This window comes from Elephantulus edwardii, unplaced genomic scaffold (assembly GCF_000299155.1).
Source record: "Elephantulus edwardii isolate Elephantulus edwardi_28Jun2011 unplaced genomic scaffold, EleEdw1.0 scaffold00148, whole genome shotgun sequence".
NCBI classification, from domain to species: Eukaryota; Metazoa; Chordata; class Mammalia; order Macroscelidea; family Macroscelididae; genus Elephantulus; species Elephantulus edwardii.
The window spans coordinates 4052336-4079097 of NW_006399898.1; the positions used below are offsets into that span (position 1 = coordinate 4052336).

General features: G+C 50.1%; 2 protein-coding genes across 2 annotated transcripts; both read right to left on the reverse strand.

Annotated features, from left to right (window-relative positions):
* Positions 1-24: 24 nt before the first annotated feature.
* DDX55 (DEAD (Asp-Glu-Ala-Asp) box polypeptide 55) lies at positions 25-12909 on the reverse strand. Its single transcript, XM_006894632.1, has 14 exons — positions 12802-12909; positions 11194-11244; positions 11013-11099; positions 9839-9930; positions 9699-9761; positions 8190-8339; positions 7254-7443; positions 5273-5355; positions 4062-4193; positions 2800-2892; positions 1708-1822; positions 1192-1360; positions 574-866; positions 25-198 (listed from the first exon to the last, which is right to left on the reverse strand). Exons 1-14 carry the CDS (start codon positions 12907-12909, stop codon positions 25-27), a joined length of 1800 nt encoding a protein of 599 aa, XP_006894694.1.
* Positions 12910-17566: 4657 nt separating this feature from the next.
* TMED2 (transmembrane emp24 domain trafficking protein 2) lies at positions 17567-25406 on the reverse strand. The gene is made up of 4 exons (XM_006894633.1): positions 25144-25406; positions 23796-23988; positions 20611-20718; positions 17567-17839 (listed from the first exon to the last, which is right to left on the reverse strand). The coding sequence occupies exons 1-4, from the start codon at positions 25321-25323 to the stop codon at positions 17715-17717; spliced, it is 606 nt and encodes a 201-aa protein (XP_006894695.1). The 5' UTR covers positions 25324-25406; the 3' UTR covers positions 17567-17714.
* Between the last annotated feature and the right edge of the window lie 1356 nt (positions 25407-26762).

The window sequence follows — 26762 nt, forward strand, 5'->3', positions numbered from 1 at the left end:
CACCTTGCATCGGAGGCTCTGGGATCAGCTGTCATCTTCCAGATCCGACATCCCGAAGTCTGCATTCACTGTCCTTTTACTACTTGTCAACAAGCCCTTCTCAAATTCTTGCTCAGTGATTTTGCCCTTTTTGAGCTTTTTCAAGAGTCTTGTGTCATTAAGAAGTTCCTCCATGTCCTCGTCTTCCATGTCAGAGCCCTACGAGCAAAAGAAACCAACAGATGCCTGAACTGCTCAGAAATCGGGCCAGCTGGGAAATGAGCAGCTTTTCACCGGGAGCCGCTTAGCCTGCGTCCTGGGAGCACGGGGGGCCCCGCGGTGGTTAAGGAGGTGCACTGCCAACTCAAATGCAGGCTCCTCCCGGGTGACTGCCTGCCTTTTAAGACCCCTGGACGGTACTCAACGACACTGAGCACGCCCCACTACCCTCCCCGCCCCCGGCAGAAGGTAATACAGAGATCTGAGAGCCACTATGGAGCTCCAATCCCTATGAGAGATCCTGTCCCCTCGGCTCACAAACAACACTCCCCTCCGGGATTCCACAAGACATACTGACGGGAACAACACTGTTACCTCTTGCCGTTTCCGTTTCTCGTTCACCTTCTTCTTCTTTTCCTTCTTGGCCTTCTGCTTGGACCAAGCTTTGTTCTTTGTGAACTTTCTTCTGCCTTCGTGTTCGGCATTCTCTTTCCTTTTCTCCTCCAGCAGCTTCTGCCTCTGCTTTTCTCTGACTTTGTCTTTGAACGGGATCGTGTCTGTGTTCACGTCCACGGGCACGAAGTCAGGAAACTGCTTCCCTCTCAGCTCAGGCATTCTGGGCATCTTGAGGAGGGCAAAGCCGCGAGCCAGGCCGGCAAAATCGAGGTCTAGTTGAACCAGAACATCATTGTTAGGGCGGCCAAACTCCAACAAGAACCGACTACGCAAGGCTCCTCACAGGACCCTCTTTTTACGCAAAGGACTTAAAGGGTATGTTTCCATTAGAATGAATACGAGAATGACTGTAAAGTGAAGAGAAAGTGGCCAGTTTGCTCTCTTGCAGCCCAGAAAGAGAAGAGGGGGAAAAAAGAAAAAGGAATGGTATCTGTGAAGCACAACATGCATCTGTATGCCTGGACTTAGAGGTATGAGGACGGAGACCCACACGCGTTGGGATTCCGGGGGAGACAGTTCTCGGGGAAGCCCACTCACCTTTGAGCCTGAAGATGAGGCTGCACTCGTGCTTGGCGTAGGCCTGCACGCAGGACACGAAGGCCTTCATGCCCTTTTCGAACATGGCCCTGTCGGCCAGCGCCATGGCCTTCAGCTTGGGGAGCACGTCCGCTGTGTTCTTCTGGAGCCCCATCTCCTGCAAGGGGCACTGCACACACAGCACGCATTCAACCCCAGGCCGGGACCGCCCCACCGAGGCTCCCCCCACGAACCCAAGGTCACAACCATTCAGTTCCCTCAGTACTCAATTTAAAAAAAAATTTTTTTAAAGGAAGTCTTAAGATGGCATTTTACATCTCTGATGACAGATGTGGGAGTACCAGGTCCGAGGGCCTGAGCACTGCCCCTCGGCTGGGCCGAGCACTGGTCACCACCCTGGATGGTGCCTCAGAAGACCTCTGGCCCTCAGACCCAGCCCTGCTGAGCTGCCGCCTCGGCCCCAAGTCTGCCCGCTTGCTGATGACCCCTTCCTAGGCTGCCCGTCCCAGCGCTCACCTTCTGGTTAATGGCGAGGAAATTGACGTAGGACTCTTCCATGGGAAGAAGGAACACCAGGGCGCTGCCCCCGTGGCCGATGCGGGCAGTGCGGCCACAGCGATGCACAAAGGCACTGTGGACAGAGTGGACGTGGGTCAGCCACTGCGACAAGAGGGGATGCTTCTAAAAGGGGGGGAGTTGCCAGACTCGCCACAGCTCTGTCCCCCTCAGGCCCCTCACTGCTCTCAGAAGAGCCGGCGGTTACGCACATACAGACAAACCCAGAGACCACGGAGTAAACACCGCAGTAAAGAAGTCACGAGCATTCCTCGGTCTCCTGGTGCGTCTCACATACAAGTTAGTGGACACACTACTGACACCTAACAGGTGTGTGGGGACATCAGGGAAAAGTGTGAACGACGTGAGAACGCCTGACCCATCACGGGAGGGCGTGCAACTGGAAAAGGGCACAAACAGACTGGTGACACAGGCCTTCACGTCGCACAAAGAAAACTCAGTGCCGGCCAATCGCAATAAAGAAAAGCTCAGTAAAGTGAGATGTGGCTGCACCACAGACCAGGCACGATGCTCTACAAGATCCTGAATGTGAACTTGTCAGAGTGACCCCTTCTACCTGACCAGTCGTCTGGGCCATGCTCCTAAGCAGGGACCGACACAAATAATGAAATGGGTGAGGCACAGACTGAAGCCTGAAAGCCTGTCACCCAGAACTGAATGGTCTCATCACTCGAAAGTTTGTGCTTACGGATATTTTCCCGTTTGGAAGCATATGTTGTGAATGCACACGTTTATATGTATATAAAAGATATACAGCACACACTAGAAAAATGTATTACGCTTCCATATCTGACTTTGCCCATTTGAATATGCATTTCTTCAAGAACTTAAGAAAACAGCGTAAACGTATTTGGAAGCATGTCTAGTGGCTGCACAGGCCTTCAGAACAGAATCATCCCATGCACTGCTCACCTGCTGGAGGCTTAAAATAAAGCTGGGCTAAGCATCACTCTGTTTACCTTCCTCCGGACTCGCCCATCTGCAGTTCAGGCTCCTCACTGCAGGGCAAGGTCTTACCAAGGGGGGACGTACCTTGCATTGCTGGGGGGGTCGTACTGCAAAACCCAGTTCACTTCGGGAATATCGATTCCGCGGGCCATGACGTCCGTGCACACCAGGATGCCACTGGGAGACGAGAATAGCCGGCTGAGCAGGTCGCCGGCTCATGGGTGCCGGCCTGTCCTTACAGATGTGGATGGCTGGCTGCAGCCCAGATGCATGGCTTCCCCGCCCAGAACTGAGTGTCTACTAACAACAAGGTCCATCCCCAGGGCTCCGCACACCTGCCCCAGGTCCCCAGGGCATGGCTCCCACCTGCTGTTTACAGGGTCCCACAAAACCACTCAGTGGCCCCTACCAGCCACCACCACCACCACCATCACAAACCCCCAGAGAAATGGTGCAAATACACCGAGGGCATTTTAAAAATGAGAACATTTCTGTTAAAAGTGGAGTTGGATCCACTTGTAGCCATTTCAAAACCCAAGTGCAGTTTTCCTCTGGTGGTTCAGTGGGCTGAGCACTGGGCTGCTGAGAGAACGGGTGGCAGTCGGCTCCGGTACTGATCACGGCCTCGGAAACCCTACGGGGCTCCTGCAAGGCCCACGGCACCACCGTGAGATGGGACCCACGAGAGGAGGCAGGTGCCTGGGTTTTGTCTCCATTTATGTTACAGTAGACTGTCTCCCAAGACAGTCTTTAAGTGGAGCTTTAAATAGAGCTCATGGTCAGCGGCTGGGAGAGACGAATGATGACTGACTCAACCGTCACCGAAGGCCAGCCTGGAAATCTGGAGACCTCCCACCCCAACGAGACTGCTGCGTTCCATGTGCTCTGCTCTGGGTACATATACAACACCCAGTGCCCAAGGCCCCACTGGACCCAGCACTGTGAATCTAGGGGGAACCACAGCCCTCTGTGCCCATGCAGCTCACGGCTTAGCAGGAAGGTGCACTAACTAGGCGTTCATCAGAGTCACAGGAAGGAAGGGTTAGGACAGTGGATGAAGGCTTGTATCATCATGTGCTGTTACATGAGAAGTCAGGCAAAGTGACCCCAGCACCGCCCCACTGGTTCCAACTCCCGACGGCCGACAGACCAGAGCAGAACGGCCCCCAGCAAACCCAGCGCCACGAGCTGGTTCCAACTCCCAGCTGCTGAGAGACAGGAGCAGAAGGGCCACAGGCTGGGCACCGTCACGCGAGCAGCCTGCCTGCCTCCTCTCTCCCGGTTTAACCCAGGGAAGCGGCTAAGTGGGTGCCGGTCAGGAGCTGCACTCTCCCAGGCTGGCTCACCTCTGCAGCTTGCGGAAGTCCATGAAGATCCTGTTGCGCTTGAACTTCATCTTGCCATGAATGCACATGACCGTCACGCCCTTGACCAGGGCCTCCAGGGCCTTCCCGTAGTACTCCACGCAGGCGCAGGTGCTGTGAGAGTGGAAGGGACACGGGGTCACCTGGACCCTTCACGACAGGAGGAAGGGTCTAGGGACAGAGAGAGGCAGAGCTGGCTGCCACCACACTGGCCTCCATCAAGGTGACCCCGTACTTTTGTGGTCATGAGGTTGTAGTGGCAGATTTCCACCAGGCCTTTCTTCCTAGTCTCAGTTCAGAAGCTTCTAAACTGAATGTTGTTCCACTTCAGAGCCACCGGCCAGCATCCATGACATGTCTGGTGGCAGTGCATGAGATCACCGCCAGGGATCATACGGATACACTGGCCTTGGCACGGCGAGGCCTGAACCAGACCAGGACGGCCCACCGCTGGACCTTTAACAGGAGAATCGACTCACGGCCGACCCTCTAGGGGGTTGCCAGAGGCTGCAAACTGCACAGGAGGAAACTGTTCATCTTTCTCCCACAGAGAAGCTGGTGGATAGGAACCACTCACCTTTGAGTTGGCAGTGCAACTCTCTACCCCCTAGGCCACCAGAGCTTTCTGAGTTAAAACAAGCTGGGTGTCTAACCCAAACGTCAGAGGTCTTGAGTTCACTGAGGGGAGCCTGACAGACAGACCTGCTAATTAACTTCTGAAAAACCTGACAGACGTCCCTTTCCAGGCAAACAACAGGCAGGCCCGTTAGCTCAGTAACTGCAGGGAGGTAGTCCTCAGCATAACCAACCGCGTGAGATCAAAGAGCTGCACCAGCTCAGGAAGAAGGCCAGAGGAGGGATGGAAACGCCAAACACAGGGGGGGAGTGGGACGAGCGATGCTATCGATATCAAGGGCTTGTGTGCAAACTGCTAAATGGAAAATCATAATTTACTCAATTTTTGCTTAAATCATAATGAAAATTTGGAAGAAAAGAAACCCCTTTGGTGCACAGCTTTGACACATGACGTTGCCAGGAGCTGGAATCACAGTAACTAGATGAGTTACGAGACAAGGGTTGAGCTTAATGCGATTTGCAGTCAGATGATTTCTGACAGGCTCGCTCCAAGGAGAGTCGAAGTCCAGTGGCCCCTGATCCACCTGAACCCCCCCCCCCTGCACCCAGGGGCTTACCTGAAGAACACCAGGTGTTTTTCATGCTTATGATTTCGGAGAAAATGTATGAGCTGGTTAAATTTCTCATCGGCCTTACATACCTACAAAATGAGGGGCAAACTAATCAGGTATGAGCACGCAAATGGACCACGATGCCGAGAAACCCTTGTCATTTTCAGTCTTCGCTGGGAAGGCACCTGATTTTCAGCCTAAGTGGGCCAGGCTTTAGGCAAACGCCCATCAGCTGCACAGAGCCCACACGTCAAAGGGCACTGCTGCCTCTAGAGTTCATTTTCGTCACACAATCACGTAGCAGGGAAGAACAGTCATCTACCGTAACCGTCAGACAAGTACTATCACAGCCACAACATGTCAACCTCCAGGGTAGATGGGGTTATTTGTAAATGAAGTCTTTTATTTGTTTTTTTTAAAATTGTGGTAAAATGCTTATCAGAAAACTTGACCGTTTTCTCCCTCGGAGTAGCTGGTGGATTCAAACGGCCAGCCTTTTGTTTAAGATTTACAGCTCTGAAAACTCACTGCAGGATTCACAGGTGTTGGAATGAGGTCAAGGGCAGAGGGATCCTATGAAGGAGCTGTGGTGGCATGGTGAGTTAAACACTGGTCTACTAAGACTAGTGGCTTCAATCTACCAGCCACCCTGCAGGAGACGGGCTTCCATAAAGGTTCACAACCTCAGAAATCCTATGGGACAGTTCTGATCTCCACTATAGGGACACTACGAGTCGGGACAATTGATGGCAATGGCTTTTATCCTACATACGTCCTGTAAGTGGAATCTACGGTATCTGTCCTTTTCATCTGGCCGGTTCACACAGCACAGCGAATTCAAGGCTCACTTGGACCACAGTCCATATTACAACTTCACTTCACTGTTTATCTCAACGACACTTCATTGTACTATCACCACAGTTCATTTACTCAGCTCTTTCTACTTTTCAACTATTATAAAAAATGCTGATGTACAAGTATGTCCAGGACCAATTTTTAAAAAGCCGGTTCTCCGGCAGCGTAGATTCTAATTCAGCAGGTCTGGGACTGGTCCCCAGAACCCACATCACTGAGAGGTCCCCTGGAGCCTCTCGTCAATGGTCGTGGTCAGGTTCCTTGGCAAAGCCAGCTCCAGAGAGGAAGGTACACAGTCGTGTAAGAGACCTCTAAGGCAAGACACTGGTCTCTCACCCAATTAAGTGCTCCTGTCAGTCCCCAACTGCCCCACAGGGAGTTCTGGTGACCAACTAGTAAGGAGCTGTGATGACAACCCAAAGGCACATGGTTTGAATCCACAAGCCGCTCCAAGGGGAAAAGATAGGCAACCTCCTCCCATGAGACTTACCGTCTCTGAAACCCGCTCAAAGGTCAGCTATGGGTCAATTTCAATTCTATAAACTAAAACAATAAAAATCTCACTCACAAGGGAGAAAACTAGGGCACTCTGCTTCCATAAAAAGTTGCAGCCTGGGAAACACTGTGAGGCAGTTCTCTGTCCTCTAGGGTCATTCTGTTGCCACAGACGCCAGGGAACCTGACAAGAGTCTGTCAGCATAAAATCAGGCGTTCCCAGACGGAGACCAAGATACAGGCAAGCTGGGGCAGACAGCTGACCAATCAGCAGTCTTCCCCCACAGCACTTCTCGCCCGAGATTCTCCTTCCCCACATGTGCAGCGGTGCCCCTCTGTGATTCAGGACAGAATACATCTGCCGGGCCTGGGGCCTTGCGAGAAACCGCGGCTGCTACCTGACACACTGGGTGTTTGACAACATGAGGCCAAGAGAAGCGTCCTTGGTGCCCACGCTGACTTATTCATTCAACAAGTCAGGCCGTACGCCCAGGCTCTGCCCCAGATGCGTATTAAACCACGTCACAGGTCAGCCTTCCAGCGCTGTGCTTCCCAGAACCCAGGCGGCCTAGGCATGTGCACTGCCCCCTGCAGCCCCGGCCGGCGGGGATCGCCGTGAAGGACAGCTGGTACTCACCATGTAGTAGTTCTCCAGGCGGGACGGGGTTTTCTGGGTGCTGCTGGCAGCCACGCCCTTCTCCTTCACGGAGATGCGCACGGGGTTCCGAAGGCCAGCGCGCACCAAGTTCTCCACTTCCTGCGTCTGAGTGGCCGAGAAGAGGCCTGTTCTCCTCTGCTTTGGCAACAACTCCAGGATGGTGTTGATGCTGGAAAGAGAAGGCTCCAGCTTAGCCCTTGGCTGGTGGACCAAACAGCAGGGCAGCCCCACCAGCCGGGCGCCCCCACCAGTGGGGAGCACACTGTGGACACCACTGCCTGCCTACTGGCCACTTCTCAGAAAGGCTGCCAGGCTGCCCTTCTCGGGCACCTCCGTCTGGAAGCTAAGGAGAGCTGTGTAGCTTCACACTCGGTCTCCCCTACGGAAAGTGAGCTAGGGGCTCTCCTGCAGGGAAAGCAGGCATCCCACCACTGACGGCCCTCACAGACTGCCAAACAGATGTCAGAAAGGCTGGACGGGACACCAGTGACGGTCAGTGGTTCGATGACTTGTCATTCCTTGGGCAAACAGCGAGCTTCTTCAGATGAAGATTAAAACCAAAATCCAGACCTGCTGCTCCTGAGCCAATCCCAATGCGTGGCTCCTTCCATCAGGTTCCCAATGCTGAGATTCTTTACAGAGGAGACTGCCTGCCCATTTTCTGCCTCGGAGCAGCTGTTGGCTTCAAACCACTGACCTTCTGGTTAGCAGCCCCACACAACAGGCACTGAGTCCCAGGGGCTCTGAGATTATAGCTCTGAAGCCATGGGCAAGGTCTGCTGTATCCCACAGGGGCGCCGGGAGCCAGGTCACCTCGAGAGCGGTGAGACCTGAGCGAGGGCAGCGTTCACTTCCAGTTTCCTCCTCCACCACTCTCCCCACCCTCCCCAAGCCAGGGACGCCAAAGTCACGTACCTTGCCTCAAAGCCCATGTCCAGAAGGCGGTCGGCTTCGTCCAGCACCAGGACGTCCAGACTCTTCACACAGCTGACCAAGTCCAGCCCCTCGGCCTTCCTGCGGAACATGTCCTCCAGGCGGCCCGGGGTCGCCACGATGATGTTCCCACTTTGGAGGGAAAGGGACATGGCTGCACGCTCTGGACGGCGAGCGCATGGGCAATGCTGACCGACAGTGCCACGTGCATATCCGCCCCCCCCCATCATCCACGTCCTTTCAGAGAGCTGTCCCACACCTGGGCCGAGGGGGCTGCCAAGGACACAGATCTGGGCTCTCCCGTTGTCAGTAGGGACCGTCCAGTCGGTTCGGCCTCACGGCAAGCCGAGTATAACAGAATCGAACAGTGCCCTGCCCTGCGATCTCCTCACAGGGTGCCAGGCTTGAGCCCCTGTTGTAACCACTCCGTCAATCCATCAGGGGAGGGTCTGCTTCTCTCTCACTGACCTTCTACCAGCCATGAGGTCCTTCTCCAGGGACTTTCCTCCCACCCCCCGATCACCTGAGGGATGGAAAGGGAAGACTCCCCAGGATCTGGGTTCTAGGCTGGGACTGAAAGGCCCTGGTCCAAATCCTGCCCTTGTAGGGACATTTACTGGAAACAAACCATATCCACTCAGTTGTTTGTTTGCTATGGGTCCTTTTAGGAGACAACTGCAAGGCTGAGAAGTTCAGCTTGGCCTTAAGGCCCACACACAGTCACCCCCAAACTTCCCCTCTGCCAGGGACACGAGTCAGCCAACGGTGTATGTTCATTAAGGCACTTATGGGAAGGAACAGGCACATCAACAGGAGAGGCTGGTCTGCAGAGAAGCCATTGTGGGGAGGAGAGGATGGTTACTAGCCCCTGAGGGGTGCAAACACTTCAGCTGTGAGCTACGAACTGGAGCCCTGGCAGTTCCAGTCCACCAGAGGTCCCTCAGAAGAAAGGCCTGGCAACCCTGCTTCTAAGCAACCACTGAAACACTGAAAACACTCCAGGGCTTGGTTCCACCCTGACACGCACAGCGTGCAGGAGTCGGAACTGATCCAGTGATGGCTAGCTGTGAAAGTCTACGTGGGTTACTGGGAGGCCCAGCTGATGCGTTAATGCCTCTTGGATTCAACAGTAAGAGTGAAAAGCCCTGGTGCCACAGTGATTAAACCACTCAGATGTCACAAGAGCAGGAACTCAAAACCACCCACCACTCTTTGGGGGAAAGACGGGACCAGCCGCTTCCATGAAGATTTACAGTCTGAGAGTAGCCACAGGGCACTGAGAGGGCCACTGAGAGTCAGAATTATGGGCCACCATGAAGCAGGTCAGCTCTGTCCTACAGGGTGAAGTCAGAATTGTAAGCCACCACGTAGTAGGTCTGCTCTGCCTTAAAGGACCACTGAGAGTCAGAATTACTTGGTCAGTAGCTTCGGTTTTGATTGGCATTGAGAGCAGACATAGACGAGAGGGCAAGAGCTACCAGACATACATACCCTTGTGCCTTGAACCTCTCGACATCTTCTCCAGGGTTCCTGCCTCCGATCCAAAGAATCTGGCTGAAACAAACACAGGTCCTTGAGTAGATCAATGAAAGCAACACTCCAGCTCAGCAGGGCGACGGCACTCCACTTACCTAAACTGAGGGAAGTGCTTTGTGAAGTGCAACAGGACCTCGTCTATCTGAACAGCCAGCTCCCGGGTGGGTGTGATGATTATGGCTCCAACCTGCCCAAGGAGGGGAATGACAAGATGCGTGGGGCCCAGCTGCAGAGCTGACCACGCACCTCTCCGCTCCTCCCCTCCTGTCCCAGGCCACCACGGAGTCCAGACTCCAGTGAAGCCGCAGCACTCCCAGGGCGTGCTCCCCACTGCCGGGTCCCATCACTCACAAATTCCATCCAAGAACTCGCCTGACAACACAACTACTGTGTTTGAAACCCCAAAATCAGTACTTCCATATTAATTTGTAGATGTGCCCGGAGCAGTGAAAAATTGGTCAACAGACATCTGTATTTCCAGCCTCCTTGGTTCAGCTCTCTGACGGTGAACAAATGTCCTTCTCTCTATGAACTTCATGCCATGCTTGTGGCATTTCTGTGGCTTTTGTTGGTGATTTCACTGTCTATGATGGCCCCACAGGCATAGTGCTTAAATGCTATCTAGTTTCCTAAATGCAAGAAGTCTGTGATGTGTCTTAAAGATGAAAAAGCAGAGCTCACGTACACTCAACTTAGAGCACTACTGGCCACGGGTTTACGGTAAATGAATCAACGTATGCTGAACGCAGAATTCATGAGCTGGAGACACCAAGGGAAAGCAGGAGGACTGCGGCTCACAGGAATCCAGCCTGGTTCATTTCCACTGGGCCAAGTCAATTCCAAACCACAGTGACCCTGCAGGTCAGGGTAGGACTGCTCTAGAAGTTTCCAGGGACGTTACCTACAGAAGTCACTGCCTCCTCTTTGCCCCCCTCAAAGCAGTGGGTGGGTCAGCTCACTGAGCTTCGGTTCATAGTCAAGTGTTTTAACCAATGCACCACTAAAGCAAGCTAGTTTCAGCTGGTGGATTCAAATAGCCAACCCTGCAGTCAACAACAAAGTGATTTAAACCATTGTCCCTAAGACTTCCTCTGTGCCTCTGGGCCTCCACCAATTCCCAGCCTGTAAGAACTGCACAGAGCCTAACTGTCACAAACAATTCGAGCTGCCTGGACATACACTTTGCCCCAGTTTTCTCTGCTTTCTTACTCACCTCCCCATTCCATATGATACATGAATAAAATAAATCAAAATCTCTAGGTTACTCACTTGACTCTTCTTTAACTTCTCCTCCCTTCTCAGGAGAATTTCCAGGATGGGAATGACAAACGCCAGGGTCTTCCCACTGCCCGTGACCTACAGTGCAGGGGAAACAGTTTGGGTCTTATTTTTCCCGAAGATCATTTTGGCAGGGTGCACGCGGGGAGGCCCGCTTCCACCAGATACTCACCGCTTCTGCGGCTACATCTTTGTTTCTCATGAACAGAGGGATCGTCGCAGACTAGAGGGGGATTGCAAATCAGCTGGTTAGAGAACGTTGTGAACCCACAGGTAAGGCTAAAGGAACTCAGTGGAGGAGACATCTGTGGGCCCCAGGGACATGTGGTAAACTCTGGAGACAATTTCTTTCAGCCTTACAATTTTGGTCTACTTGTTCTTTACAGGGAGCTCTCACGGCCTGGTGGGTACGGACTTGCATGGCCAAGCAAAGGCTGTTGTTATGTGCCGTCGAGTCGCTTGCGACTCATAGCGACCCTATGTACAACAGCCCTAAACTCTGCTCTGTCTTGTGCCTGTCTCACTGCCTCTGACACACCCATCTCGATTACCCCAGTCACTGAATCAATCCACCTCATAGAAGGTCTTCCTCTCCTGCACTGTCCCTCCACCCTACCAAGCATGATGTCCTTCTCCAAGGACCTGTCTCTCCTTACAACATGTCCAAAGTATGTCAGACGAAGCCCCAGAATCCTTGCCTCCAAGGAGCAGCCTGGTTTAACCCTCTCCAGGATGAACCTGTTCTCCTAGCAGTCCATGGTACATTCAATACTCTTCTCCAGCACCACAGCTCAAAGGCACCAATTTTCCTTGGCAAAGCTCACTTTCAGCCTTAGGGTATTTGCTCTAGCCAGCACATGCTGCCCCACAATTTCATGGGGGTCTGGGCTCCACGACGCTTCCTTGGAGTGAGCTTCCCTGCAACACTCTACCGTTCCTCTTACCCCGTACCTCCTCATCCCCGCTCTCCCATCAGCTCCTTCCTCACTCTTCACCAGCTGACACTCTGACCCTTTAATCCTTGCTCTTTCCCACACTAGGAATATAATGTTCATGAATGGAGACCATTCGCGGTCAAATCAAAACAGAGCCATCTAATCCACCTAGCTCACAGCGACCCTACAGAGCAGATTCCATACGAGCTGAGGCCGCAGATCTCTTAAGAGCAAGCTGCCTAGTTTTTCTCCCATGAAGACGCCGAGGGGTATGAAACACCACTTTTTGGCTGGCTGCTAAATCCTTTAATCTGTGTATCAGCAGCTAGAAAAGTACCAGCGGACACAGACTATTTCTTAACTAAAGGAAGAAACTGAGTTAACTCCGACGGCCTGGACCGGAGGGAGCTTTGATGGTAACAGCTCAGAGGAGGTGTCACCTGTCAATTGGCATCCATCAGCTGCTACACGGGAAAAGGGTGGGCGATCTCCTCCCCGTCTGGAAAAGCTGCTAAAGGGTCAGCTTTTGTGGGTCGGTTCGGGCTGGACAGTACTGTGAGTGAGTGAGGGCGTTTCATTTAACCCACAGACTAACGTGAAATCTAATCTAATCCCTGCGAGAAATCTGGGAGGCAGGTGACATTATTTTCATCACAGAAAGAAAATTAAGCAGAGAGAGAAAGTCATTTGCCCAAGGTCTCAAAGCTAGAAGACGCGACAAGGCCAGGACCGGAGGGAGGACAGTGGGTCCCCATCACCTGCCGGCTGTACCCGTAACAGAGGCACCCGCTCGCTCCCTCCGCCCGCGGGGAAAGGCGGGCCCCGTGCCCGGCCGGCTCCGGTACCTGCACCGGCGTCATGCACGCGAAGCCCAGCTCCCGCAGCGCGCCCAGCACCCGCGGGTGCAGCGGCACCGGCAGCGACTCCCAGGAACCCTCCGTCACGTGCTCCATGATGCGCCCCGCAGCCGCCGCCGCTCCCGAGCCTCCGCTTCCCAGCCGCGCGCAGAGCACTTCCGCTTCCGTCGCCCCAGGGGCCGGCCGGAAATGGTGCTCGCGCAGAAATGTTCCGGAGGACTAGAAGGGCCCTGGCTTCCGGCGGGGTTTCCGGCGGGAGTCGCACAACCGGCGAGGCGTGGCCGCTGACTTCCGGCGCCTTCCCACACCGGGCGGGAGTGTCGGCTGCGCTGCGTCCACGTTCTGCGCCCATCGGTGGCGGGTGGCAGCGCTACACCGCGTCCTGGCCGAAGGGCAGTGTGGCTGCAGTGGCCAGCACGTGGACACTTCCACAATGGGCAAAGGAGAGTCGATGGTCCAAACCCAGTGCCTGGTGCATCGCAAATGCGGCTTAATTCCGACTCACAGGGTCAGTCCTAAAGCGGAGCAGTATTTTTAGGAAACCAGTGAAGATAAAAATTTTATTTTTAAAAAAAAAAGAGCAACATCTTCAATGACTGGAGCCTTTCATTGGTCCGTGCACACACTCATTCGTGCAAACAGTGCTCCGAGAACGTCTCAGCCACAGTTAAGTGCCCAACGCGCACCTGCACATGTACCAGGACTTGCCAAGTCTTTTCGTTAATAATCCCTTTTTCCTAACCACGAACACTTCTAATCCTGCTTTATTTTTTAACCTTTTAATAGCACTTCCTTTAACATAGAGGCAAAGTCAGCAGTTGGCATCCATCAGTTAGTGCAGAGGAGAAAAATGGGCAGTCCCGTCCTGAACGGATTTACAGCCTTGGAAACCGATGGGCTGGGTTGGGGGGGTGTCACTACGAGTCCGAATGCCCTGAAGGCAGTGGCTTGGGGTTGCTTTGGGGGGACGAGGGGGTAGTTTAGCATTAATGTTGGTAAATTATCTGGTATCTGATGGCTTAGTGGTAAGAAGTTGCACTGCCAATCCTAAGGCAGGCGGTTGAAATTCACCAGCTGATGTGCAGCAAAAAGATGGGCCGTATCGTCCTGTGTGATTTGCTGCCTCTGAATATCTACAAGCCACACACGCCTCCGTTATCAATGGCATATAACAATCACAACGACGTATATGATTAAGTATCCATACAGATTTTTTAAATCTATGGGGGAAATAAGCCTATGTTCATCCTTGATAATGTTTATTTAAAAAGTATATATATATATACACACACACGCACCCTTTTGAGCTCTTTGGCCTAATGTCTAAGGAATTGCACTGCCAAACCAAAGGCAGGTGATTCAAATCCACTAGCTGCCCTGGGGGTGAAGGATGGACAGTCTGCACCAGTGCAGTTTACAATCTCTAAAAACCCGCTGGAGGGTCAGCTATGAATTGGTTCCAACTGGACAGCAATCAATCAGTTCTGGAAACTCAAACAAAAACAGTAACTGAAAGAATACATGTCTATTTCGGTGCCCCATCAGGCTTAAATCATTAGCAGGCTTAAATATCTCCCTACCACCACAGTAAAAGATCATTTCCATAACGATGCATATTTCTTTCTAATTTGTCTCAATGACTAGAACTATAGCACAGAACAATTGCTCAAAGCTTTACATGGCTCTTTCTCCCTTCCGAGTACTAACCAGGACCCACCCTGCATAGCTTCCAAGAGCAGACGAGATCAGGCACGTTCAGGGTGGTATGGCCATAGACTAAACGTCTCTTTCCACCCCGTTGTTGTGTGTTAGTTGGAACTAACCTTTAGCAAACTGTCTGCCAGGTTTTCCCAGGCAATAAATTACATGCGAGAGAGCCCATTCTCCTGCTGAGGAGTCGGTAGATTCAAACCATCCGCCTTTGGGATTACAGTATATCTCCCTAGATATTTTTCATTAGAATCTGTATTTCAAAAACATGATCCTTAAGAATTACCTGAGGATTTTGTTAAACTGTAGATTCTGGATCCATTTCTCGGGGATAAAAATGCACATTCTCTGCAAAAGGTTGAACAGAATGAACCAATTCGGAGCCCTGGCTGCTCAGATGTTTAAAGCCTAAGTGACTGAGGCTAAGAGAGGTTACATAATACACCTAAAGAATATACTAGAGATAAGGGAGCTCTGGTGGCCTAGTGGCAAGAAGCTGCACTGCAATCCCAGAGTATGCGGGTCAAATCCACCAGATGCTCTGCTGGAGAAGGAAGAGCAATCTCCTCCTGTACCAGTCAGATCTGATTTGACGGTACACGCACAAAATATAGCTAGCTATAGATAGCTGAGCTGGACTTAAGTTTGTGTCACTGTATGCATAACCACATGCTTGACTTGTTATTGCTGTTCACTGCCTGAGTCAAGCACAACGAACGAAAGGCCTGAAGCCCCTCCACAACCATCGACATTTTTCAAAATTCACAGGGTTTCCGGAGGCACGTTATTTAGGAAGTGGATGTCACCCCCGCTTAATTAAAAAACCAAATCAAACAAGTTCCTAAATAAAAGAATCCTCTCCTTTGAGAGATTCTAATTTCTAATTGATTTTCCAAAATAACCTGCCAACTGTGGGTGGAGGTAAGTAATTTAAGATTATTATTTACAAAGGAGTTTTTATTGATCACCCCAGGATAATTTCTGCAATAAAAATGTAAAATACTATTTGCAATGATAGTGATACTCACACTTTGTAAACATTCTTCTGGGCTAAGTTATTTAAATCATTATTAGTAGCACACTATGTTCCAACTCAAAAGAAATGTATTATGCAGTATATTTTAAAAAATAAATAAATGGATAAGCAAACGGAAGGATACTCCTGTTCTGTCAGGATTCAAACATGAAAGCAAGATTTTCTGCTAGGGGCCCCTTTGACAGCTGTCTCCTACAACAGGAGCAGCAGAGTCCAGGGAGAAAGCAGGGTGAACACCTCTGGTCCCTTTCCAACGTCTCCTCACTGCACCATGAGGCTGATGGGGATGCCAAGGGGAGGGAAATGAGGCCCCATAAAGCACCGGGAACCACATTAGAACATCGCAGCACCTTGTGGACAGCGGTGACATTAGCTGCCGTGGAGTCAGCTCCCACCAGCAGCGAACCCACGGACCACAGAACACTGCCCAGTTCTGGGTCATCCTCCAATGTCTGGTGTCTTTGAGCTCACGGCTGCAGTCATTGTCTGCTGATCCATCTTGTTGAGGGTCTTCCCACATCCACCAGCCAGGAGACTGAGTGCAACGTTTCTCTTCCCAGTTGAAATGTGCCTTTGGGTTGGCAGCACAACTGCTTACTCACTAGGCCACAGCAGATCTCATCCTCAGTTGGAGAGATACACAAAGTACAGACATGTTTCCTGGGCATGCTTTCTCCAAGGAGCACTAGCATGTCTGTCAAATATGAACTGAAAGCTGGTGTGTAACAACACAGATACAGAAGACACAGAACACAAAAACGGTTTTTAAAAATAATTGTTTATTTACCGAACCTGGGGCATAGTAGATACACAACCAATTTTAAATTTGTATCAGTTAATTCAATTTTGAAATGTTTTCACAAACAAAATAATGTGGCATGCAACAGTTGTCTCGAGGTGAAACACGGTCACCCTTAGCAAAAAACTGCTGCAAGTATTTCCACCCAAGGTTGAAAAAACTGTTTATCCTGAACATGAAAACCTTTAACAAATTTAAATTAATTATATAAAACGCGTTACTTGTCGTTTTCCCCTTGCAAAGATCAAAAAAAAATGTACAAGTAACTAACAGACATCAGTCACAACATAATCCTGGATCAGCCCGCACCAAAGCCAGATGTGCCTTTAATTTTGAACCCATCATCAGAGAGCAAGAGAAACCACTGCATTGTATACAAAACAAAATCCTCATGTGCCGAAAATGAAAGAGCCCAGAGGAACAAAAGCACAAACCCTCGAACTGACACTGACGTCCAGTACCCTAATTAAACAGCGTCCTGAAATGCCACTGACAAGATGAAAATAGTGGCTGTTTACCAAGAAATCCAAGGGGCTTGAACCCTTTGGCATCAGAAATCTAGGTTATTCCAATTACATGAGAGCACACTTCCTGCGTATAGGAGTAGAGAAGGTGACATGCCAACAGAGAAAGAAACAAGAAAGCCACCGTTCGCTGAAACACTCAGAGCATGGGCTCAGAGAACAGAGACTGACAGAGCAGGCAGAGCCCAGAGTGGTGAGCCAGCAGCTGGTCATCAATTTCAGTGAAAGGTGACTGAATCCTAAGGCTGAATGGAAAAACTCGGGGGCAGAGGGTTGGCGTGTGTTTGGGCAAATCTTTAAATAAAGTCAGATCACAAGGCTAAGAAAGTCCCGCCTCACGGTGGCGCGGTGCACAGCCGTAGAGCCCTGTCACTGGCCTGGATGAACACAGTAACATTCAGACTGTTGTCTGCTCTACGAAATCAACAGAAGGAACCTATCCTGACCTTGTCGCAGGAAGGGGTTCCAGAGGGGGTCATCTTAGAAAGGTCCTGTCAGGCTTTGTGCCCATTTCTGGAACAAACTGCCTCTTATTATAAAAACAATGAAGAGATTAAAAGGACTACATTGCTATCTTTCATTTCTAGAGTCAGCTTTCTAACAAGGATCTGTATCAGGGAGGCAGGATTCAAAAGAAAAAAAAAAGTGACGCCCATCAGATGCCCACTTTCCTACAACGGTGTCTTCCCCCAACATCTACGAGTCACCAACAAACAGAAGCTGTGAAGGTAAAAGTTCAGAAAATAAACATGTGGAAACTAGTGACATTACTGTGACCAGGAGGTTTGGTAAACAGTGAGTTATGAGTTTGGGATCATCAGAAAAGGCTTCTTTAAACAACCCTCCGGACTTCAAAAAATCTCTTCAGGTAGTAGATCTGTCCCAAGGTCATGGCAACAAGAACCAGAGCTTCAAAGAAGGACCAGAGGACCACTCTGCTGTTTGTGTTGTCGTTGACTGTGGAGGAAAAGCAAACACATTTTAACAACTGGAAAAAACAGCACTGCATCCTGAGTTAGCCCCTCGGGACTGGCGGGTGAAATCCCTCTTCTAAGCCACCACTCGGTGTACTCACGTACCCAGCAACTCAACACACCTCACAGGGTACTTCAGATCTGGAATGGATCCTACAGACTGACATCCATGAGGTGTGCATGTGGGGCCAGACAAGGAAAGGCATGCACGCTCCAACTGAGGGGTAAACCCCAGTTCAAATCTCCTCTGTCCCCACCACCAAAATGCTCCTGCATTATAACTATCTCTACTCAATCTGAAAAGGGCCTGAAACACACAGTTAGGGGATTGTTCTGAGATCAGAGAGATCAAAAAAGCCCTGCAGACAAGGTCAGGACATGTCTAAGGGTCCTGTCCCTCAGCAGCTGGTCAGCACTGTGTAGGACCTCCTGGCACCTGCTCTGAGGGGCAGCCGACTTTTTAGTTCCTATCAGACAATCCAACACAGACCGTGAACTGCTCTCTCCACTGAGCTCACCCTCAAGCTAAGAATTTCATTCTTCACTCGAGAGCCTTTCATTTACTGTTCAATCAAGTCCCACTGCCTTTGCATTTGAACTTTGGCAGTGGCTAGCAGCAGTGACAATGTTAACCAGGTATGAGACTAACTAGAACTGTACATCCACAGGACTCTGTCACTCAATAACAAGTGACAAGCAATTACAATGTTTCCAAAAGGACAGCACAGAGTTTACTCTAAGGCTGTGCCTTTTTCCATAAGCCCAAGAACATTAACTACAACTCCAAAATTTACCACAACCATGATGTTCTAGCACCAATCCCGCAGCACCAAGTGGTGCTGAAAATGTACTAGCCAATTTTAAGCATGTTCGTACATGTCTATCATTTTAAAATTATGTCTCAAAGGTTAGGTAATAAATACTTTAAAATATTAAGCAAGCAATAAAAGGTGCTTTAAACTATTCTGTTCTTAGTCACTTGAGAAAGACCAGATATACAATACGATACACATTACTACTCAGTTATATAAAAAAGTCCTAACAACTAAAAGCAGTGGGGGCAGGGAGACAGATTAAAACCTAACACTGATTACTTTACATGGTGGATTAACATTGACTTTTACTTCTTTCCTCATACTTTCTGGTCTCTCCCAAATTTTCTAACTGACCATGTGTTAATTCTTCCCCTTCAATTATAGAAGATTATAGCTAAGAACTATCACATGCCACATAATCTCTTCTTTTTTAATGTAAAAAGAAGTGTTTCTCACTTTAAAAAAAAGGCATCTTAAACACAACGTACTGAACTGTGCCTTTAAGACAAGATATCTAGCCCTGTAGGAAACAAAGACCTCACTCTGTCCATCCCTGCAGGATGAGTGCTGGAGGAAGACGGCGTAAAACGACAACAGCACTGAGGGCACCATCTGATGTGCACAATGAAACTGAGCAAGAGATCACTGCATTCTGTAAATAGCCAAGACTTTTTACCCAAGTCCTAAGCCCCTACCTGTGAAACAGATGAATACAGGAGCTCTCGGGGCAAACTGAAGGTGGGAGTAAAAGGCCAGCCCCCTAGACGAGAAGACAGGGAGGCAGGGGCTTCCACTGGCCACTGCTGTGCCCAGGTCCCAACCAGTGGCATCACGCAATGACCGCCCTTGGCCCCCAAGCTTGGTTCTGTGCTCTTCTCACAGGTCAAGAGGAGAAGGGGACAGAGAATCTCCGCAGGTGAGGAGAGGCTGCAGAGCAGGAGACACACAAGTCTCCCCTTAAGCCACATTCCCTGTGGCCCCACAAAGGTAGGGCAGACATGTCCTTCTGTGCAAGAGAAGTGAGGTCTTGCCCCAAAACCCAGGGTGGGAGAGAGCCAAAACCGCAACCTAAAGGAAGTGAAGCCCAGCATGTGTCCTTGAGTCACTCCTGTAACACAGCTTCAGAGCACACTCTTGATTCACCAAAACTCCTGCTCTAGGTACCTCTTAATTAGAAGCATGTAACATGGATTCCAGGTACTCACATTCCAAGTTAGCCAAACGGACTGGAGGAGCAACACTGAAACTAATATGCATGTTTTGGTGTTTTCCATCCCAAACAGCCTGAGACTTCTGACTTAAAGAAAATAAAGAATGTTTCATCTCTTACTAATTTCACTGGCATGTTTTAGTATGTTATTAAAAAAAACCCCACAAACCCCATTTTGTTGCCCCCTACTGCTTTAGGAAAACTATCAGCTTCCTCTATGCGCTGATCACACATTTTTAAAACTCTTAAAGCTTGCTCTGAATCTTCATAGCATTTTTTGGGTTTCGATGGAATTTTAGAGTAATTAGCTGGTCTACTACAAAGCAACACAGACATTCATGAAGTCAAAGGACAGCTCTGCCAAGTCCTTCCTTTCAGCTCAGGATTATCACGGTTTCCTCTACTGCTGCGAAACCACACAATTCAACGGTCTTCAAGCACGCAAAGTCAGTGACGTCCACACAGAAACCAGGCCCCACCAATGCCTTGTCCAGTTTTCCATCAGGCTTTGCTGGCTTTTTTAACACATTGCCGCTGCCGCACACTTTTACATTGACGATCGTGCTTAGAAACACGTTTTTTTGCCATCATTTGCAACAGCATGTTAAGATTCATGCTTTCAACGTTTGCACAATTTCCAGATGTAAGCAATACAACACGCTCTTGGGTAACAGAACCCTGGGCACTCCGTGGCCACCAGAGCGCCCCAAGGTCATGGCTTATACTCACTTGCTCTGTGTATCCTCTCCCGAACTTCCATGTACTCCTGTTCATGCTTTACAGCTGTCATCGCCACTGCTAGCTCGTTAATCATTTCTTCTAGCTTGTTCTGGTGAGCTACAGGAGAGTCGGAAAACAGATCAGCATGTGTTCAGCAGTTGTTTTGTGGAAAACATCTACAAAATTAAATCTGTGCCTCAGAGGAGGCAGGCAAAACCCCCTTTCAGAAATGGCATTTTGGACCACGGATGACAGCAGAGAAACATCTTTATAAACTCAGTAACGAAAAGAAAACTAACTGTGTGTCCTAAGACACATCTACTGCACTGCTGCTGAGTGACGGCCACCACCCTGATGGCTACGCAGAGAAAAGGGGCGGCCTGAGGGAGCAGGAGGGGAGAAAAGACTGGGTGGAAGTGAGATCTGGTAAATAGCAACATTTAAGCAAAACTAAAATTGATCCTTAAAACTCCTCTAACTCTTCAGTTAATCTAAAAGCTGCCCCAAATAGAGCTGGAATCTCAGTGAGGCCTGAGAGCTAAGAGCCCGGAGCCTCCACACAGGCAAAGCCATCCGCAGGCCCCAGGCAAGTGGACAGAAGAGGAAGGAAACAGGAGAGGGGAAGCTCCCACTGAAGGGGCGAGGAGTCCTCACTAGAGCCTGAAACTGCGACGTGGCTGGATTCTAGATGGCTAAAGACAATCCACAACTTCTTCAAGGAAGCCACTCCTGCCGAGTCAATTCTGACTCACAGAGATTCTACAGGACAGAGGACTGTCCCACAAGGTTCCCAGGCTGGCCGTCTTCACTAGAATAATGCTCTACATTCTTCTCGAGTGCCTGGTGGACTCAAACCACTGACCTTTTAGTCAGTAGACAAATGCTTAGTGCTTTGTCACCAGGCTCCTTCTGGAGAGGTCACAAACAACCCAGGCTTTAAGGCTGGAAGGCAAAACGCAAACCCCCGAGGGCAGGGTTTCTCAGGAGTGAGCCCACTGCAGGCACTTTGGACTAGATCCCACTCTGTTGGGAGCTGTCCAGCGCCTCGTGGGATGTTGGACAGCATCCCTGCCTCCACCCACCAGATGCCAGCAGCAAACTCCCCAGCCCTGTCCTGAGCATGCTAAATATAACCGCCCCCAGATGAGAACCAGTTTTAGAGGAAAGCTGGATTTGACAGCGGCCAGCCAATGACATCGACAAGAAAAGCAAGTATTTTAGATACTGTGTTAAAGGATTAAGAGTTCAAGAGTCAAGTTTATGAGCCAACATTTTCTAACTAGATAAGGCCAATTCCCACAAAACAAACACAAAGCCTTTCAGGACTCCTGGAGCGCCTGTAGTTAGAGCTCTTTTAAGTGGGCACTGGATGCTTTCTCCTCACACACTTATTATATATGCAGAGGTTAAAGGAGGATTTTTAAAACAATATAAAAATTAAAAAGAAAGGATTCCCAACTCTCCTTGAAAACGGGCACATCCTATGATGTAAGAGCCTTGAGAAGTGAGCACAGTAGCTACTAAATCCTGTGAGTCTCTGAATTCCATCCAGATTTCACAACTCAGCAAACCAGTCTCCTGTCTCTACACTCTGAGGAGGTTTCTAGGCAGTGCAGTTACGACGCTCACCTCAAGTCAAAAGGTTGTAGGTTCAAGTGTACCCAGTGTCACCTCAGCAGAAGGGCCTGGGGGTCGGCTTGGTGGAAATTCAGCCCATGAACACCCTATGAGCCTGGTGTCAGACTCACTCTGATTTCACGGATGCTGTTAGTACACTAAACTGCTCATCTCTGGAACAAATGCTACTAACGCAAAGTGGTGAACAAATGCTCAGAAACCCAACTCATCATGGGCAGCCGGAGGCATGCACAGCCAGGTTTCTCGGGCTGTAAACGGCACAGGAGGAGACTTCTCTCCTTTCTCCATGGGGCCGCTGGTGGGTTCTAACCCCAAAGGCGGCACAGCCAGTGGGTCAGCAGCGTAACTACCTGTGGACGGGACCACCAGATGTCCCCTAACAAAGGCTCACTTCCAACATTCCTGCCATGCACAGCAGCGAATGGGCTGTGCGGGCTCCGGGGACATAATCTGCTCAGAAGATAAAATATCAGGCTCACCAGCTGAGCAATAAAATTTACTCTCACCGCAACATATGGCTGAAAGTACTTTTATCACCATAGCTCCTACAACTACAAGTTCAAACACTTTTATAACAGTAACGCAAGCCTACCAAATAGGGTACAATGTCTATAGCTTATTATTTCTACAAGCTTTGTGTAACGTTTCTGTTTGTCCATTGATAGTTGATGTTTTCTACATTTTAAAGAAACAAATTAATACCCTACTTCTAAAAGGCCAATCACCAGGTGCCCAGCACTATTATCTAATTACCTGTCTCTTGTCTACCGATTAAAAATACCTCAAAGGTAACCAGTCTTAATTAGTTCTAGGGTTTGGCGTTTTTGTCTTTTCAAGAGGAAAATCATTCTCATGCTAACAAAAGGTTAGGAAAAAAGAAAAGCAGAAATTAGACATTAGTCCAGAAACACAGGCAAAAAAAGGCAAATGCAGTCAAAAAATTGTCCACATACCATCCCAGCTGTCTCCACCACCTAAAGAAATGTTTAAGATATAAACACACACACAAAAAAGAAACCAACAAAAAGTTTAGCAAAACTAATGTAGTCTACGTTCGAAAGAATCAAGTTAAGAAGCCACCATCCTAACACATGTAACCTATGTGCCAGCCAAGAGGAGGAGCGGCCAGAGGGGCAGGCATCGGAATGAGAAGATAAACATCCAGTTAAGGAAAGTTTTGTTGCTGTTAATGACAAGATTTGGACAAATACAAAGGACATTTCAAAATGGCTTTTTGGTTTTAAGTTCTGTGAATAAACCTGGGAATAAGAAATCAAAGTAAGAAGAGCGAACTGGGGGGGAAGGGGTGAGCAGGGAGAAAAGTGCAACAATGAATGAATGGAAACCCAAAGTCTCTGTAAACTTTCATTAAAATCAAAAATAAAATTTAAAAAAAGAAATCAAAGTAAGTCTTTCATCCAGATGGATTTTTACAAAATGGTCGAATTTAAACTGGAATGAGAAACTAAAATAAATAGTTCATTGAGATGGATCTTTTAAAAGTACAGATGGAAATGAGCTCGGGGACTGTGATCAATCTTCTCAATTCGCCTCACCTTCTGTTTCCATGTCTTGTCCTTTGGGCGCCTCCCCAATATCAATGGTGAACATCACTATCTTTGGAGTCATGGTGGACATCCGGTTGCTAAAACAAAACTTGTACACTCCATCCATGTGAGCGGCAAAGGTGTACTTCCCACTGGACTCTCGGTCGCCTTTATAGATCCCTTTATTGTCAGGCCCTGTGATCTGGGGGCAGGACAGAAACAGATGAGGTGCCACCAACCTATTCCAATCCACAGCGTCCTGCACAGTGTCTACCAGAGTGGGGAAACGACGCAATGTTCACTTCAAACCACCGCAGGAAGTGACGGTTACTTCTGAGGGCTGCAGGAAGCAAAGGTGGGCTCCAACCAGTCACAGTACTAAAAAGCAAACCCCTCTGGAAAAATGTCACCCGTTACCCGTGGTACCAACTACAACACACAAGCAGACAAGTGATTGACAATTATCAAAACAAAGACGTCTCCCTAAAGCCTATCGTTTCCATCTAGTACATTTTTGTGGTTTTTGTTGGGTTTTTTTGGGGTGGTTTTTTTTTTTTTTTCAGTGTCAGTGATGGAATCTGGATTTCTGAAGTTAGGAGTTCGCATCCCTGGCCTGACAGTCAGCTGAGAGGTCATTTTCTGTCCTAAAGCGACTGCAAGAGCGGGCTCTCTGAGATCTAAAGGGAGCTTCGGGGACCCAGTGCATTGCGGCGATGCTCGCCTAACCCATAAGCTTAAAAGTTGGGGGTTCGAACCCACCAGTGGACCCCAGACAGACAGATGGGCCAACCCTGCCCTGCGACCTACAGCCGTGGACACCCGCCCAAGGGTCAGCTGTGCGTCGGATCTGACTCCATGGGGACTCATCGCAACTAATTCTAACACAGGGGCGCTGGTGGCGCGGCGGTGAAGGCGTTCTGCTGCCCACCACGACACTGCAGGTTCGAAGTCAGCCGCCGGGGCCCGATTTACGGCGGCGGCCTGACTTACGGCAGCCTGATTGACGGCCTCCCGATGTAGACTCGGGGGCGCTCGCGGGGATCGCACGGGAGCGAGGGCTCCCTCGTCCTCGCCGGGCCGGGGGGACAGGCGTGGGGCTCCCCGGCCACTCCCGCCACCTCCCACCCTCCGTGGGAGGCCGGCGATCGCCACGAGCGGACACGCGGCCGGCAGAGAGTGGACGGGCAGCGGACGTCCGGGGAAGGGGACGTTAGGGGCGCCCGGCGCGCGCCCCTCCCAGGACCGGACAGCGGCCTCGGGGCGCCGATCGCCCCCCACCCGCAGGCCCCGGCCGAGCCCCGACCACCCCACCCCCCCACGCGGCCTGCGGAATCCCGCCGGGGCCGCGCGCCCGCACCTCCACGTCGATGTCCAGGAAGCCGCCCTCGGCCACCTCGAAGATGAGGCCCATCTTGGTGCCCGAGGTGACCCGCTCGTAGAAGCACTCCTCCGCGTGCGCGTCGATGCTGACGAAATAGCCCGAGGCCGTGGCCAGCAGCGCGGCCAGAAGCACCAGCAGCTCGGCGAGGGTCACCATGGTGGGGCCGGGGCCGAGGCCACAACCGGGAGTGCGGCCTCCTGAGCCGCCGCCGCCGCCACAGCTGCCGCCCCAGCCGCCGCCGTCTCGGCTCCGCCCCTTCCGGCTGCGCCACCCGCGGGGGCTGATGCGGGCAGCGCGGATTGGCCGGCGCTCGCGGCTGCCACGTAACGGATGCACGGCGGCCGCCGAGGGACAAGACAGCTCCGCACCGCCCGGCCCCGGACGGCGGCTCCGAAGGACCAAAACCCGCCATCCCCGTCTTTTAAACTATCGCGGGGGACGCACGAGATTACATGGTGCTGACAAGCCTTCCCTGCACCCTGCGGTGTCCCTGTAAGATGATGCAAAGCATAATTAATAATAATAATATAAAATAATAAATCACGAGATGTATAGAGGTGGCAGTAGGCGTAGAGAGAATAGAAAGTGAGATTGAGATTGAGACCAAGGGCTTTGAGGTTTTTTTTTGGGGGGGGGGGGTTTTTTTTGTTTTTTTTTTAATTTTATTATTTTTTTGAGTGTACCGTCAAATCAGATCTGACTGGTACAGGAGGAGATCGCCCCTCCTTCTCCAGCAGAGCATTTGGTAGATTTGAACCCCATACCTCCGGGATTGCAGGACTTTGAGGTTTTATATTGCAAACCTCTCATTCCCCACAAATTGTTTTCTCTGCGGTGAGGGGAGGTTAAAGGCAGGTACAGACTGGAAACCTCTTGGTTTTCTGGAAACAGTTTATAAATTCAACTGGGTGGTAGGTACATGTATATTTATACGTGTCAGCGAAAAATGCTTCAGTCTGTATGCTGAGCAAGTAATCTGAGACTATATGAAGAACATGGCATCAGAATTTGAGAAAAAGACTCGTTATCAACCAGCGGCATGCAGGTGACACAACTTTGCTTGTTGTAAGGAAAAGTTGAAGCATTTAATGCTGCAGCTCCCAGGCAGCCTTCAGTAAGGTTTACACTACAACATAAAGAAAACAAAAAGTAGCCCACACGGGCTAGTAAACAGCATCATGATAAAAGCAGAAGAGTGATGTTATCCAAGATTTCCTTTTACTTGGAACAATCAGCATCCATGGGAATGGCAGCCAAGAGATCAAACGATGTGATGTCTCACTTGGGCCAAATGTGTTGCAAAGAACCTCTTGAAAGGTCTTTGATTAGTTTTTTTTTAAAAAGTCACTTTGTGGACTAAGCTACACCTGACCCACCCTGTAGTGTTTTCTGTTACTTCATCTGTATGCAAACTCTGGGCAATGAATTAGGGAGACCACAGAAGAATTGATGTTTTTTTCTTAATTACGGAGTTAGTAAAGAATGCCAAATACATCCTAAAGTGCAAAATCATGAATATATGCTTTGGAAGAAGTGACACTGTGCTCATTAGAAGAAAGGAAGATATTTCATCTTCTGTACTGTGGGCATGTTAC